This window comes from Heloderma suspectum, chromosome 10 (genome assembly GCF_057233095.1).
Source record: "Heloderma suspectum isolate Gila_16-S chromosome 10, 16-S_ref, whole genome shotgun sequence".
NCBI lineage: Eukaryota > Metazoa > Chordata > Lepidosauria > Squamata > Helodermatidae > Heloderma > Heloderma suspectum.
Window position 1 is genome coordinate 43,740,433 of NC_139467.1, and position 17,404 is coordinate 43,757,836.

Genomic DNA, 17,404 nt, shown 5'->3' on the forward strand with positions numbered 1-17,404 from the left:
AAGAAATTATCTCATTAGCTTAATGAGATGGAACTTCCAAGTTTACATTGAAAGCCAATGTCTTTGCTAGTACTTTTTGTTGGACAGACATCCTGCTGCACCATCGCATATATGCTTAAAATCCAGGATTTTTCCATTGTTTTCTATACGTAGTTCTCACTTTCTCCCCAGGGGGTATGGAAGCGGAAGGGGTATTTGGATAAAACACTAAACCATAGCTTAGTGTTATGTGAATGAGCTTCAGGTTCCCCTCGGTCTCTCTTCTGGTGTGGCTGCAAGGAATTGATTGGAAGCATCCACTTGTTTTTTAAAATAATCAGTGCCCCATTTTGTCTGTACTGGGACAGATTCTGGTTGCTTTAAACTATGGTTTGTGTGAGCAAGCCAGGAACAAACCATAGTTTCTGATCCTGGCTTCAAAATGAGCTATAGTTAAAACTAGCACAGTTCCAGTTTGAATGAAATGACAGAGTACAGCTAGTTTTAAATGGAAGTGAATCCTGATCTTACTGCTGTTCTGGGGAGAACAGAGGAAGCAGGTTCATCATTCACATAACACTAAACCATGGTTCTAAACAAACCAGCAGTAGACAGTAGATAAGACACATACTGCTAGGATAGGAGGAAGGGAAAGGAAAATGGAGGGCTAAGGGAGAGATACCTAATAGCTTAAAGTAAGTCTAAGAGGGTGTGGGGGGGGGGGATGTGTACTATGATGTTTAAAAGAAATAACTGCTCCCTGTAGTATATTGTGTGGTTTTGCAAGGAAGGAAAGACAAAGGGACACCTTTTCCTTTTCCCACTCCATAATTATGCCCTCCCTCACACATACTATACATATCTGTAATAGAAGATGTGTGCCCATGTCAGCAGTATGACTGAAACCTAGACACCTGAAACTCGGCATGCAGACTGAGGGGGACCCTAGGGGTGTGCGCCTTGGGGTTATTTTACAACACTTGAGTTAATTTAAATGTGTCCAGGTGGTTGAAGCCTACAGTAACAGCTTCAGTCGCTAGGGGCAGTCTTCCCTTGCCAGCCCAGTTTTCCAGTCCACGCCGTGTGAGATTACTAGGCGAAGGGACAGATTTACATGCCTGCCCCATCGGGAGAATGGAGTAGGCAGGCCCCTTCCTCGGAGGGCTACTGGGGTGCCCCATGGCATGGCTTCATTCATAGAGTGCGCACAGTTTGCCCAGTTCTGACAGCTGTGTAATTTTGCTTGAAGGCTTCGCTGTATCATGCTAAAGACAATTCCAGCCTCTGCAAAGCTCATTCCATTTGCTAGTATAGTGATGCTCAGGTTCAAGGCCAGCAGCCAGTCTCAAATTTGTGCCATCTGGTGCTATAGAATATAGCGGGAATGCCAGAAGGAGGAAAGGGGTGTCTTCTCCCCTGCACCTTTCCCAGCTTCTGAAACTTCTGCCCTACCCCTGGACCCTTGAACAGGAGTACTTGGGGGGGTGGGAAAACATTTAATTGCAACGCTCTGTTGCAGGCCCTACTTGTGTCATTAAGTTATAGAACTTTGGCAGGGTGCTGTGATGGCCGTTAACAGACTTTTTTAAAAGGTTGGACAAACCCAAAGAGAAGGATAGAGTGCCCATGTTCTGAAGCAGTATATTTCTGACTCCCACTCAGACAACACTATAAATGCAAATTATGAACTGTTTGTGCTCTCTCCCTCCCCCTCCCTATAGGGCTTTCAAAGGCCAAGGCTTCCAAACTGATGACCTGAGAGATGCCAAGGCTCTTAGGTGTGTCAGTTAAAGGTGCGAGATTAGAGAATTGCTATAGTAGCATCTCATTGAAGGGGGTCTTCTATTTGAGCCTGGAAAGAAACAGATGAGATGTTACTCTAGAGTGGGGAACGTGTGGCCCTTCAGATGTTTTGGCCTACAACTCCCATGATCCCTCACCACTGGCTATGCTGGCTAGGGCTGGTGGACATTGTAGGCCAAAACATCTGGAGGGCTGCAAGTTGCAGTCTAGGCAATGGTCCCCAACCTTCTTGGGTCTGTAGACACATTTGGAAATTTGAGAGTGCTGTAGGTGCTCTCACAAAATGGTTGCCATGGGGGTTTTGCCCAGTAATGGCTGCCATGGTGGACATGGCCAATCACAAAACATTTGTCTCCCGGAAGGCAAACTGGAAAAGCTAAAAGAAAAGAAATGGCTCAAGAATCTAATAACAAGGCAGTGGTGGGGTCTGAACTCCAAAACAGAAAACCACGCTTTTGAACCTGCCTACGAATGGAACTGCTGGAGGTCAGCCCTTTGCCCTGCAGCATCCCAGCATCCCAGTTACTTTTTTTATTAAGAAAATAAAAATCAGGAGGGGCAGGGAGCCTGCTAGGCACCAAGAGATGTCCTTGTAGATCCCACCACTAGCACGTGTGAAATGTGTGGGTAAAGGAAGTGGCTCTCCAAAGCTGCCAGCTCAGACTGTTCAAAAAGCCCGAATATACGGCTTCTAGTTCTTCACCAGAATCATCTTGAAAGGGCCTTCCCAGCTTCCATGTTGTTATAGGCTCCTGGTGACCACCACTTCAAGGACTCGCAGCTGGCAAAGACAGTGACTTTGCGAGCTGCCAGATGAATCTCTTCCATCTGGGGGTCAGAGTCTTCCTTGGCTGCCCAGCATCTCCATGTAGGACAGGGTTGGGGAACCTCTTTCAGCCTGAATTCTGTTTTAGAGCAATTCTCAGGGGCTGCGTTCCAGTGGTGAGAGAGGCCAAAGGGGTGGCACCCAAAATGCAAACAATATTTGAAAATGCTGGCGTATTACAGCATAAACCCCTTACTACCAGTCACTAAGCACTAAGCCTTAGGTGAGGCATCTCAACCAGGGCGGGGCGGGGCGGGGGGCACAAAAACCAGGACACGACCAAACAATCAGTGGATGGGGAAAGGGGGTGAGACCATCTGGGGAACCCCCCCCCCCGGGCTGGATTTTGCCCCCAGCAGGGCTGGATTTGTGCTCTGGACCTGAGGTTCCCCACCCCTGATGTAGGGCCTAACTAAGCCACAGTGATGACACCTCCAAATGTCTGGATACCCACTGCGATTTCTATTCATTGCAGGGGAATCATTTGACTTGTGTGTTGAACAGGCATGGTAAGAAAATAAGTGAGATAAACCCATGCTAGCAATCAAGAAAAACAGTGCAAAATGACAGCTAGGCTGCGCCATTCAGCCTATGAATGGCCTCACAGTGCTGGGAGATCTAGGGAGATGTTTCCAATGGTTAGACTGGGAGTGCTACTCATCCTGGGGGGTGCCACCACACTGCTGTCCCTCCCGTAATTCCTGTCTATGATTAGTTCACAGGTGCTGGACCCAACTTTTGGAAATCAAATGAGAACCAGTCTGAAAAATGTAGAAGGGGAACTGGGCACTGCTGTTACACTCCAGTCCAGGAAGCTGTGAACACACAAAATGGGTTTATTTATCCAGAACCCCTCGCAACAGTTCAGAGGCCTGGAGAGAGTGCAGCAGTCACAAACCCCCCACTCAGCTGCTCTGGAGTCTCCCACTTTCCCACAACTTCCACTTGGTTTTGACTTAAAAAGGGCAGTAACATATAACTAGAAGCAAAAACAAAGCTTAAAACAGATTATAAGTGAGGTCTGGGCAACCTCTGGCCTGCAGGACAGATGCAGGCTGCCAGGTCACCCTGCCCACTTTGCTGAGGACCCCCCCCCACTCCCAGAAGCCCCACGTCTCAAAATAGGTGAGGGGAGCAGTGGCTCCCGAGGAAGCAGCCCCTTAACTGAGTCCCCCCACCCCTGCTGCTTGGGACAGAGGGCCTTGCTTTGCCTGTGTTTCCTGAGTGGGGAGGGGAAATATGAGTCCCCCTTTCCCTGCATATTGCTTAGCTGGGGAGCTTCTGGGTATCACAATATTTTTTTTTAGTTAAAAGGAAGTCCTTTTAATTTAAAACATCCAGCTAGTCTCAGGTGCTCCACAGACAGCCTCCCAGCTCCCTGTCCTTTTAGGTCCTCCCCATGGCTTTTGGGAGGCTGCCCGTGGGCTGCTCCAGACTAGGGGAAAGTTGTCCTTAAGTTAAAAGAACTTCCTTCTAACTTAAAACAAATACCCCAACGTTGCACCAATCTCAGGTTGACATGTGATTTTAGTTTCCCATTTTCTCATGTTTTCCCTATATTTTCTTATATCCACATATATTCCCATTAGATAGTTGTTTATATATTTTAATATCTTACCATCTTTTATTATCTCTCATCTCTTAAATCAACCTTTACTTGATGTCTATCAACAAAGGTGGCTTCTTTCTATAACTTCTCTCCATGTTCCTAGTAGATAACCTTGTAGACCAAAGATGCCACAGTGAACTTTTATGATCCCTGCTCATCAGAATTGAAATATTGTTGTAATAAAATGTAAAGCCTGACCCTCTCATGTAACTCAAAACTGTAAATATCCTGAATGTGTTGTCTCTTTTAAAAACAATTAAGTGTCAAACTGTAAATATCTCGAAAGGGAAGGTTGTTGTATTAACAATCCTGTGCAACACCCATATGAAATGGCCTTGCTAAGTTCAGAGGGAGGAGTGAATGGAGGATGAATGGTTTTATTCACAGGAGGGCCATATGGGGGTACTGAGGTGCGAAGAGGGTTGCTGAAGTATCGGTTTCAAGGAAGATGGAGAAAAGCCAACAAAGGGGGGCATCAGCAGATGTTGCAGTAACAAAGGGCAGCATTTTATGGTAAACAGCCTTGAGAGATGTTGGGGAGTCGTCAGGATGTTGTCAGTCCCTCAAATGGCAACAATCAGCCTAAGAACTGGACATGATCCACAAAGAGCAACATCCAGCCCCCTTAGATGGAGCCAGCCCTAATTCCTGAGGAGAAAGGTTTAGCAGCCGCAGGTCCAGAAGCAAAAAGGGGAGCAGCAGACTGGGCTGTACATGTCCACACCCTACAAGTACCGCCGTCTGGACTGACACATTATACCAAGGGCCTGGCCAGTCATTGGTTGTGTGCATGTGAGCACGTGCCGGGTGGAATCCTGGGCGGGCTCCTTCTGTCCAGTACTTAGATAGGGATTTGGATATCTTTGTGCTACCATACTTGCAATCTGGGGAGGGTGTGCAGTGGGGCCCGTAACTGGGGGCCATCTGTACATCCGACGGAGACTAACTGTATTATTTAGTCATCTTTCCGCTGCATTTGTGCTTGTTCACCTGGCGCCTGTCCTTAAATGGACCCTTTCTTTCCTGTGAAGCGTTGTGTGCATTTCCTGTCTCCACCTCACAAGATTCCAGGTTCCCTCAGCCTGGTCGACTGAGGGAATCGCAGCATTAATTACGAAGCCCTCTGTCAAGGTGCTCCTGGGGCGGGGTGGGGCGGGGCGGGGGGAGATCACAGGGAAGGGGAGGCTTAAACTGCACCTTCCCCAAGATCTTCCCCTGCCCACCCCCACTGCTCAGCTGATGCTAAGGGGACTTGGCCCCTTTTCCCCCATTCCTGAGCTGTTTACTGTGTGTGTGTGTGTGTGTGTGTGTGTGTGTGTGAGTGAGAGAGAGAGAGAGAGAGAGAGAGAATGAAATGGATCCGGCCCACTTTTGCCATTATCTTTCATTGATCTCACTCCTCTTCTTGCTGCTTTAACTCTTTTCACGGAGGAAACTGAAGCAGAATACAAGGGGGTAATTTGATAGCTCAATATCTGCAATCTATTTAAAAACGGAACAAAGGGCATTTAGTGCAGGAGATGCCTTGGATGATCACTGCATCATGTAAAGAACCCGCAAACGTCCGTGAAGGAGCCATCTCAATTGAAGGACAAATGCCCAGTGTGAAGGAGCCCCAAAAAACACTTTAACAGAAGCTTTCTCTGTGAGTTTGCACAGAGAAAAAAGCCAGAAAATGCTGGCCAGGAGCAGACTAGGGATGTCAGAGAATTTCGCCACGAATCTCGGGGAAGCTGAATGCCAGCGCATTTGGCCCCCGGAAATCGGTGGCGAAACAGTCTGCCACCCCCCCGCCACCCCCCCAGGACGGGACTTACCTTGGGCGAATCTCCCTGGTGGTGGCGGCTCCGGTGGCGGTTCGGTGGCCGTTCTTCCGACCGGCTGCCGCCGCCGCCATTTCCAACTTACAAAAAAAACACATGATAGGCTACGTAAAGATTTACATAGCCTATCACGGCTAGATTTTAAAAAAATACCATGATAGACTATGTAAATGTTTATGTAGCCTATCATGGCTGAGTGAAAAGAAAAAAACCCCGCACGTACGCAAATGGCGCCCATGGGCGCCGCCATTTGCGTTTGTTATTTTGGCACGTGTAGTCTACGTAAACATTTACATAGACTACGGCAAAAGCGTTTGTTTTTTTCCCCCCCACTCAGCCGTAATAGGCTACGTAAACATTTACATAGCCTATCACGGCTGACTGCAGGGACGCAAACGGCGGTGGCTACAGCTGCCGCCATTTGCAGACCCGGCCGGCAGGATTCGCGGTGGGAGGAACGGGGCACCTCCCCCCCGGCCAGAATTTCAGGGGGGGAGGGATGGGGCACCTCCCCCCCGGCCAGAATTTTGGGGGGGGAGGGACAGGACGCCTCCCGGCCAGAATTTTGGGGGGAGGGACGGAGCGCCTCCCCACCGCAAATCAAATTTCGTAAAAGGTAAGTGACTTTCATACATCCCTAGAGCAGACCCTGTCCCTATAGCCAAGTTAGCAAGGAGACAGGCCGTCAAGCCAACATGCCATCGCTAAGCTTTTGCTACCCCACAGGGTGCAAGTTCAATCCCCCATTGAAAAGAAGCTCCTGTGATGTGTTCCTGTTGCTTGAGCGTCTCCAGTGAGATTGCAGCTGCGCAGTGGAGCACAGCCAGCCACTAAGATGTTAGACAAATCCAGCGATTAATGGCCAGTGTCTGTTTATGACCCCCACAAAGTCATTACCAACGGAGATCATAACAACACTTGACTCTAGCGGAAGGTTTATTGGGCTTTGGTACCACTGCGCTGCTGTGAAGGGAAAATAAATGCTTTAAAATCAGAAGGGAAGAGATGGCGTGGAGTCAGAGGTGACTCTATCATGATGCGATGTGAGTTGTCAAATTTTGGATGCTGTTAGTGGGAGCAGAGTGGGAGATGGAAGAGATCCGTAAGGCGCCATCACCGGAGTGGTCTCTCGCATACACTGGTGGATTATGCCTCATCGTAATTGTGGGGTGAGGGAAGATATTTGGCTTTTCCCTCTCAAATATCAAAATGTACATGTGACTTCCTAAAGTAGAAGATGAAGCAGTAGAAAAAGTAATCACAATAAGGGGGCATGAATGGGAAAGCCATGCTTAACGTAGCTTTGTACTCCATGGAAACTGCCCCCTTGTGCAAATAGAGCCTTGTGCAGGACATCTTGCAGTAAATTAGGTATGAGGACTCTTTGAGTTCTTGTTCTTTAAGGAATGAAGGCAAGAGCTGCCAAAATTTAATCATTCACTGAATAAATGTGCTTCTGAGTGTGTGTGTGTGTGTGTGTGTGTGTAACATCTCAGAATTTTTCTTGTGCAACTGCCCAAATGTAATTTGCTGCTGGAAATTAGCTGTATTAGTCTCCATTCGCTGCCCCCATCTGTGAAGCTATTTAGATAGCTTTGTGGGTTTTCTTATGCTCCGTGGAAAAGCATCTTCTTGAGAAATCCTTTAGGAACCATTGTGCATCAGGCATGAATCAGGTGCACCAGAGCTTGGAGTGTGTGAAGTAATGAGTACTTTTGAGCGCATATAAAGTACATTTGGGTCCCACAGGCCTGGCCTTGGGTATGACCTTTGAACATCAGAGAAAATGTACTGAATTCCTGCAGTAACAATTGCCTCCCCATATGTCCTGGATATATTCTGGCCACCACTGAGGGCCCCACACAGACCTGACTATAGGGGGTCTGTCTTTTGTGTCAGAGACTTCAGCTTTCTACAGAGATGTCAATTTTGACATCTTTGTGTTATTGCAGACTAATGGATCAAGTCACAGATGGGGTGGTAACTTGCACACAGAAATTCCTGTTTGCAGAGGTTGCTGCCCTGGCACTGCATGAGTTTCCACCTCTTGTGCTACATTCACACAAACTAATAAGCTGCAAATAGGTGGCTAATTCTAATGCGGAAATTTGTCTTACAACTGGGGCTGCAATGGAAACCTACTCAGTGCTGAAATCCCTGATTTCCTACCTGCTGAGTTATTTAATTAGAAGTCCACCTGAACTTCTGGAGCTCTGCAATGGCTGGAAACAATCCAAGGAAAAAAGTGCCATTTTCCATTGAGTATTATGTTTGGCTTGTCCCATTTCTGTGGTTCAGCCTAGCACATACCTTTCTAAAATAATGTAGCAACATGTTGCATCTCAAGCACATAATGCATTTTTACCTCTCCAACTGAAAACTTTCTCCCCTTTACAGAACTCCTTGTTTACTATGGTATATTCTTTTTCGATTCCTGCTCCTTTAAAACTCTCTCTTCAGCAAATCAGTGGCTGTTTTTGAGAGTTTGAAAATCCTCTCTGTGAAGCGTGGAATTGCTTTCAGCCTGTGTTTTGTTTGCTCTCTCGCTAATGGCATTTATTACCGCACATTTTAAAGCCTGCAATTACAGAGGCTAATGATATAAAGCACGCACGCACACCCACCTTCTTTCCCATTGTCGCTTGTGGGGAGTCCATTTGAATGCTGAATGTGGAAAAGGCAGGTGGGATGTGCCATCAAATTTCCCACTCTAATGAGGAGCTAGAAATTGTTGGGAAGTTTGTCAGCAAGAGCACAAATACTGCTGCCAAGGTCAGAGAAATTCTCTTTATTCTCAGTGGCGCCAGGCATTATTCTCTCACACACCTCTCTTGGGCTGTGTTTTGCCACAATAAGCTTCCTTAAAGGCCAGCCCAGGTCACAGCTGAGGGGAGCAGGGGGGACTGCTTTAAGGAAGGAACACTAGACCTGGCCCTTGCAGATGTCCTAGCAAGGCAAATGGGGAATGCAGTAGACCACATGGTAGACCAGGGCTACCCAAGTCATGCTGTGCAGGAGGCTGGAAATATGGTGGGCAGACTCCAAGACTTTAAGGACTCTTGCTGAAACCCATCAGTGGTGCCCTTAACTGGTGGAGTGTGGGATACACCACCACTATGCCCCAGCACCCGGCCGGTCCTTTCAGTCTTCCCCCCTGTCCCTGCGGCCTCCACTTGGCCTCAGGAGCCTAGAGGGTCATGGGAAATCCTGCACCCTCCCCTAGTATATCCCAAAGGAGTTGGGGTGTTGTCACTTTTAACTGTGATTCTGGGAAGATCAGATGGAGTGTCTGTCCCTGTTGTGCTGCTCCAACCTCCTGCAGAAATGCCCACCTGCCCCTTCTTCTAACTTGCCTCCAGTGCTCAGAGGAAGGGAAAGAGATGCTCTGGCTTCATCCCCTGTGCCCAGTCTTCATCAGAGCCCAGCACAAAATGAAAATGGCTGTGCAGTTGCCTGGGTGAGCCCTTTGCAAGTCTCTGGAATTGGCCCAACCCCCTGTGCTGCTGGCCATGGGAATATGTAGTCTGAAGCTCAGCACCATCCACACAACCCTGTGGAAATTCTCCCCGTGGGATTTCAGAAGTGCAGCTGGATCACTCAGAAGAAGTTGGGATCGAATGTCCAACTCTTATGTACCCACTCAGGGCTTTTGTCCTTGAAAGGGAAGACATCTCTCTCCTTTGTTGCTCCCTGCTCCAGGTCAGAGATCAAGTGCCAAATCAATTCCTCACCCCAAACTATCATTTCTCTCTTTCTCTAGCTACATGTTCCCCTGCAGTCAGGGCCTGAGAAATAGCAGAATACCATGGAAACAACTATAATAGCTGAAGGAATACCAACTTCTGAGGGTTGCAGTTAATTCACTCTGCATGGAGTTCAGATTACAGGCATGTTTAAATGCTTCCCAATCTCAAAAATTCCCTTCTTGTAGAAAATTATCGTATCAGGAAAAGGTTCCAGCCCAGGCCTGACATGCTAGTTTTCTATATGCAGGGAGTTTTTAAAAAATACAGTCCCCCACCTGCCAATTGAATGGTACAGTTCTAAGAACTCCATGCCATGTGACTTTAACTGCATGTATAAATAGATGAATTTTGGAAAAGCACATCCCATAGATGTCTATTATGAACCCTTAGACCCCCACCCCCCCAAAAAAAACCCTGACACATAATGTTCTGCCCAAGGTAAGGCTGAGGATAATTGACCTTTCAAATTCTGATCTATTTATACTCAAAAGAGATCTGCCTTTCATTGTACATTTAAAAACATGGTTTATTGCTCAAACTGTTATCACAGGTAACAACAACGTTTCTGCCTCCCTAGGCAGACAATCTGCTCCCAGCCACATTTTTGGCAAGAATTGAAAGGAGCAACGCTAAGAAAGCCTTAATGTCTCTTGTGCAACACTTGTGTACATTGCAAATGACTGTAATGATGGAGCACAGAATTGTTCCTCACTGGGGACTTCTTTGGAATTTGGCTCAAGACCCGGGTTGAAGAGGGCCTTTACATCAGGGGTGGAAATTTGTGGTCCTTCACGCAGTGGAGGCTGGTGGCTCTGATGTCAGTGGGGCAGTGAATCCTTTCTGGGTTTCACACCTTGCAGAACTCCTTTAGAGTTCTGACTGAAACCTGGAGCAGATTCATTACCCCACTGACATTGGAGCCACCAGCCTCCACTGCCTCTCTGGAGGGCCACAAGTTGCCCACCTGCTACACAGGCATTTAACGCTTGAGACACGCCGGTTCACAAGATCGGCGGGCAATTAACGAGCTGCGGTGGCTTGTTAACTATGCTGCATGTGCTGGTCATGTGTCAGGAGGATTCGCATAATCACCCTGGCAGCGGGGTTTGTGGTGATGTGTGAACCCAGCCAGGATGGCTTTTGCCGTGGGTAACAAGCCGCCCAGACCCCATGGGCTGTCGTAGGGTTCTGGGTGGCTTGTTACCCAGGGCAACAAATTGCTCTGGCCAGGTTACATGACACCACAAGTCCTGCTGCCAAGGGTAATTATGCCCCCCCCCCGGCATGCGATAGCCATGCGCAGGGTGGTGAAGAAGCTTCCGCAGCTTGCTAACTGCCTGCCGAAGGTGTGAGCCCAGTTGTTTCGGCCACCTGGGAAAAGAGATGCTGTTGTGGAAAGGCTTGTCAGTGCCATTACAGAAACTGAGGCAGCTCCCTGTGCCCCACCTGCGGAAGTGACCTCTCCTGAGCTAAGGATGGCAGAGGGCTCGGAAGCGGAGAGAAGCCCTGTCCAGTGAATGTTGACGATGGGGGTACGGGTGACGCCGCCATGGAGGCCTGACATCTAATCACATTACCTAGCATTTATGCAGTACATTGGAGTAGGGGTGTGCAGAAGGTAGATCTCCAGAGGTTTTGGACTTCAACTCCCAGAAGCCCCTGCCAGCATGACCAATGGTCAGGAATGCTGGGGGTTGAAACCTAAATCCAAAGCATCTGAAGATCTGCTTTCTGCCCACCCCTGGCTCAAATACATGATCTCAGCCATCCATACAATCAATCCTTTAAGGTAGGTTCTAAGAAGAGCGCTGCTGGGTCATACCAGAGCTGGTCCATCAGGTCCAAAATCCAGCTTCCCGCGGTGGCCAACCAGATGTCCAGAAGCAGCCCCCTTGACCCATTTCTCCCTAGCAAGTGGCATTCCGTGCCAGAATGGCTCTGACTTGTTCCCATCCTGGTGCCCTCCAGATATGTTGGACTATAATTCCCATCATTCCCAGCCAGCATGGCCATTGGAGTTGCCATCCCAGACCTCTACAGGCCCCCGGGCTGAGGAAGGCAGAATTATAGCCACTGATGATAGCTGCTCATGGCTTCTGTTGAGACCGTGCCATACATTTGTCACTGAAGTAAAATTTGAACTGGATGTCCCCTTGCCATGACTGCCCCCCCTGCCCCCCTTGGCCCTTCCCCCATGCCAGAAACACAGCAGCCAGACATGCAGGTATTTAGCATCTCCCAGTTTCTTTATCTCTGTGCAAGCCAGGAAAAACTTCACTTGTTAATTTGTGAGTGCATGAATCATAATTTATGCCCCCCCCGGGGGGGTACCTTCACAGGAGCAGGGCCAGGAAAAAAAAAGGTGGTGACCCTGTCCCTGCCTGACAGTTCATTCTTGTCATCACTGTACTGCAGGAGTGCTTTCCAGTGCTTTCTTTCCTTCTGGAAAACCCAGGGCAGTGATGGCCTTGAGCCGAAAGCACTGGAGATGGCTGAGCCAGCCCCCACCCCGAGCTTTTCTACACGAGGCTGTTAATTGCTCTCTCTACTTTCGGTTTTGGTGCAGAACTGAGATCGGACCTCCACACAAAGAGCCTTTCCTTTCCTGCTTTTCTGCTACATAACCTCTAGGTGGAGCTGTGCTATAGCTGCATAGCTCAAATACACAAGTACAAACAGTGCTTTCAGAAATAATACCCTATTTTCCCTGTTTTTTTAAAAAAAACACCTGGGAAAGTGCTCTGAAGAAACAAGAGCAAAGCTGGAGGATCATGAAGTCGTCTAAAGAGCCCGTAAACAACTGAGTCAGGAATCATGAGGACGCCACAAATGCCTCGCGTAGAAAAGCTCCTTGAGCCAGTTATTTATTTCAGCTATGGCTAGAGACAGAGGAGCTCAACAGAGGAGGATTTAAGCCCTGCTCAGACCACCTCATCTGGACATTTTGGGGGAGCAATTAGAAACCCATCTCTTCCTCAGTGTGGATGAAATGGCTTCATGGAGCAGCATGTATGCACCAAATGATGAGGCACAACACATTAATCTTTCTCCTGCTTGATGGGATGCCTCCTCCATTCGCATCCCATCTTGCACAGACGTCCACTTTTAACCACGAAAGGCTTACTAACTCCAGAAGACTGTCTAACTTCCATCTCTTTGATGAAGGAACAAGGAGAGATTCAGATAGGATCCTACCTGGCGAGCTGATTAACTACTGAGGCGAGAAAAAAAAGTGGCTAAGGGTGCAATCCTATGCAGTTTTAGACTGGAAAAAAGTCCTACAACTCCCAGCATTATCCAGCCAGCATGTGATCCTGGCTGGGGAATGCTGGGAATTGTAGGACTTTTTCCTGTCTAAAACTGCATAGGATTGTGCCCTAAGAGAATCTACATGTGCCTTATACTTATTATACTGGGGGGATGAGATGCCCACCCTATAGTGCAGCCATCTCCTACCTGTTGGACTACAGCTCCCATAATTCCCCAGCTGGGGGGTTCTGGCAGTTGTAGTCCAACTCATCTGGAAGGCACCCAGTTGGGGATGACTGCTAAAGTGCATGGGAACTCCACAGCTGTGTTTGGGGGCAGAGCAGTAGTGAACTTTAGTCCAACTTGAAATGTGGCGGGTGTTCAGAATTCCAGTCTGGGAGCAAGTGTAGCTCCCCCCCCCCCCACGCAACTGCATACAGCTATCACACTGGGGAGGGACTGTTGCCCCTCTTGCCCCACTGTGTACATTGATTGAGCACACACTTCTTGTGTCTATGCAGCTTATGCCACAGCGCCTGGAGTGTGGGGTTTGGGGTGTGGGAAATTCTAATTTAAATCCTCACGCAACCATGAAGCTCCCTGGTGGCTTTGGGCAAGTCACAACCTTGCCTCCTTCACAGGGTCGTTGTGATGGAAAAATGAGAGGGGAAAGGTAGGGTGCAAATAAATGAACTAAAAAGATTTTCCTCACATTTTGATTTTGTAGAAGTCAATTTTACGGGATTAAAAAAAAACTTAGTAAGTCTTGCTGAAAAGACACATTAAGGCAGTGACATTAAGTAATGACAGAATCCAAAATTTTAGAGCCCCCCTCTAAAATAACACACCACTATAACCAAAAACACCCATTCAATTTGCTTGAACTTTTGCAGGCAAAGTTGAGTGAGGTTCTACTTGAGACGTTTTTCTTCCTGAAGTAATTTCAGCTCTTATCTGGGGCTGTGGCTTCCACGGGTCTTTCGTGCATTCATACACAAGTGCAGAGCAAACACTCCACCTGTTGGTGCAAGTCACTCCCATGCAAACATGCCTGACTTTGCTGGGGGCACAGCACAGCAAGAGTTAAATAGGGGTGTGTGTGGCTGAGAGATTATGCTTTCAAGGATCAAACTGTTTGGCACACTGTGGGTAGATTATATCAGACCTCCTTGCCGAGTACAAATACTGAGAAGAAATGGTTCAATGAGGGCATACCCACAGCACAAGTTATAACTATGGGCTTTACAGCCCTTCTTTCCAGGGAACTCTGGGAACTGTAGTTATGCAGGGATGGGGGTTTGGTATCTCTCATAGAGAATTGTTCACTCTTTTTCACTTCTTTGCAAAATGGGCAATTCACTTATGGCATTTAGTGCTACAAGATGATTGCCAGCCTACAGGGCCTTTAAAAAGGATCACAAAAATTCATGGAGTATAGACTCAATGATGGATTATGGCTATGACTGCTTAATGAAACCTCTATGTCCAGAAGCAGTATACCTCTGAGGACTAGGTGCTAGGGACAAACAGGACAGGCTTGCAGGCTTCTTAGAACCATTTGGTTGGCCACTGATAGAAACAGGATGTTAGACACACTTCCCTTGGTCTCACCCAGCAGGGCTCTTCTAATGTTTGTGAGCTGTTCTACACGAGGCTGTTAATCAGCTGTTAATCTGCTGTATCTATTTTCAGTTTTGAAGAAGAATTGAGATCTGAGCACTACATGAGGAGCATTTCCTTTCCTGCTTTTCTGCTACATAACCTCTAGATGGCACTGCAGTATAGCAGAATAGCTCAAATAGAACAAGAGGAAATGATGCTTTCTTTTGCTTTCACAATTAAATGCCACATTTTCCCTGTTCTAAAAAAAAACTCGCCGAAAGTGCTGGTAAGACATAGAAGTAAAACTGGAGGGTCACGACGTTGTCTACAGAACCCATAAACAACTATGTGTAGGAAATGACCAGCACATGATAAATGCCTCGTGGAGAAAAGCCCTGTATCATTTTCAGCACCTCACCAAACTACAATTCCCAGGATTTTTTGGGAAAAGCCATGGAAGTGAAAGTGGTTATGAAATTGATTCAGGTTTGTGTGTAGACAGGGCATTGGCGGGATGGTGAAAATGCTTTGATTCATGTCTATGGTCACTGTCTGACCTTGCTGTTCTGTACAGCTGGAGGACTTGTTTTTTTTCTTTTTTTTTGCATTCTCTGTTGATTATCCAGTAGGGAAAACAACACACAATACACCAAACTTGGAAGGAAAATAACAAACTCACAACTGCTCAAAATAACCTATAATAAGCAGCTAGTGGAGTCCTGAGAGCCCAGGTGGAATGTCTCATGTGCTTCTGTTTTTTTAAGAAACAAGATTGAATGCCTGCAAACAACTGTTTGTGCTTAAAACACAAACAGCAAGACCTCTGCCTGGAATTTAGAGCCAAAGTCCTTGTTTTGGTCTGTGGTCGAAGGAAAGGGTGTTCTCTGGCACTGCTGTGAAGAGGAGAGATGGAGGCAGTGGTGTCTGGAATCCAGGACAGCATCTCCTACTTAAAAATTGAGCTGTGGTAAACAGAAAGCAAACCAGTAATGAGATGAAACTTTTCTCAAGAGACTGAAGTTGTAGGACAAGACAGAGACAGACGGCCAAGGTGAAAGATGACACCCCCGCTAGCCCCACCAACACATGGACAGTTGTTGGTGTGAATGGCACAGCCTAGCTCAGTTATTCAAGGCTGCCCCCAAGTCATCACATGGACGGTTTTCATGGAAACATTCCATTCTCAGTATGCTCTTTCAATATATTTGTCCTTACGGCATTTCTTTCTATCCACACCAGGTTAGGTTTTTGGGGCTTCTTTTTTTTCTAGGGCAAAGATGGAGACGCTTGAGCCTGCAATCTGCAGCTGAGCAGGGCTCTTTCTAAACAGCTCTGACAATATTTCACCTCCTGGGTTGCCAGATCTTGGAGGGGGAAACTGAGAGCAAGAAGGAGAAATGGAGTCCATCCATCAGGCTGTCATGCTTCAATGATATTCACTGAAGGCTTGTTTTTGGGAAACTAGAAGAGAGAAAAAGAAATACAGCAGTTGGGAATGTGAAGACACTGTACCCCAGGGGAAAATGGGGATATAGTGTTTGGACTGGAGGTGAAACTGGGGCTAAACAGTTGCATGTTTGATGAGTAAGAGGTCACAGCAAATCTGGCTTTGGAGGTATTTTACATCCATGTTGTTCTGCAGCATAAAGGAGGAATCAAACCAGCTGTGAATCAACCATAGTCATGTACTGTGGATCAGTAGGAGGGCTCAAGGGAAGGTGTACATTGGACTACCTGGATATAAGAAATGCCACCTGATAGGTACCTTCTTGCAAAATGGGGATTCATCCGAACTGCCAGCTTGCCCTCTCTGGGAGGCAGACTGCTACCATTATGATAGATGAGGCTGGTGGACCGGTTAAAGAATGATTAGTTACTCAATCATCAGCCTTTCAACTAATCAATGAATCAATTACATTGAAGGCAAATCTGAATATTACCAAAACGTGGGCCCTAAGTCCTAGGGCTGTTACCAATTAACTGATTGATTAGACTTAAGGGAGTGGGCCCCACCCAGTGGCCAATCTGACAGAAGGGAGGGATAAGACAGGTTCATGGGAAGATGATGTCAGATAGATTGAAAGCTGATGGCGGGCAAGCATATTGTGGCAAAAACAATGGGGATGACTGGGCCCTCTGCTGAGAAGCTGCAGTTACTTGTGGCCAAGGGAAGTGGAGCCAGAAGCGAGTGAGGCTGGTAAGCCACTGCTAAAAGACAAAAGACAGGAGAGGCCACGGGGGAACCTCAGGTCGCTCTTAACAGAAGCCAGGGAATGGGAGGAGAGCTCAGGGTTCTTGCTTGGCAAAGGGAATGGGTGAAAATAAGACGGTGAGTGGCTGCAGCGGCTTCGGCTGGCAATTCACTTCACATCACTCTCGCCATTCTAGTAAAGAAAAAAAGGAAGGAGAAGGGACCCTTGACTGCCACCATGCCTGGTAAGTATACTTGGGGGGAAGTGCCACTCTGGTGGGCACTTTGCCCAGGATCCCTCTGGCCTTGGGTGAGGCAAGAACTGCCAAGCCCTCCCCACATCTCTTTCCCTTCTACATAAGGAAGAGTAACAACGACAGTCCTGGTTTTTGAATGATGCATGCGTCTCACCAGGTTTCCCAAAAACAAGATCTAAGAAGGAACATCCCCTCACTTGGTCCTTCAAAGGACTGTAACCTTTTGAGTAATTGAAATGCTGTGATTAATCAGGATATGAATTGTTGTTCAGTCATTCAGTCGTGTCCAACTCTTCGTGACCCCATGGACCATAGAACG

At 47.4% G+C, this 17,404-nt stretch overlaps 1 protein-coding gene and 1 long non-coding RNA gene across 3 annotated transcripts in view; one reads left to right on the forward strand and one right to left on the reverse strand.

Moving 5' to 3' along the window:
- The first annotated feature begins 10,295 nt into the window (after nt 1-10,295).
- Nucleotides 10,296-13,302, forward strand: LOC146338210 (uncharacterized). The gene is made up of 3 exons (XR_014785193.1): nt 10,296-10,588; nt 10,734-10,935; nt 10,995-13,302. It is a non-coding gene; the product is annotated as an uncharacterized LOC146338210 (long non-coding RNA).
- A 449-nt stretch (nt 13,303-13,751) lies between these two features.
- FNDC5 (fibronectin type III domain containing 5) overlaps nt 13,752-17,404 on the reverse strand; it is a 56,382-nt gene continuing 52,729 nt past the window's right edge. The window contains exon 6 of one of the 2 annotated variants that reach the window (XM_084816130.1): nt 13,752-15,599. In XM_084816130.1, coding sequence (XP_084672256.1) covers nt 15,588-15,599 — 12 coding nt within the window. In that variant the 3' untranslated portion in view covers nt 13,752-15,587. Of the gene's footprint in view, nt 16,099-17,404 lie in introns of both variants that reach the window. The other variant, XM_084816129.1, reaches the window with a different exon arrangement.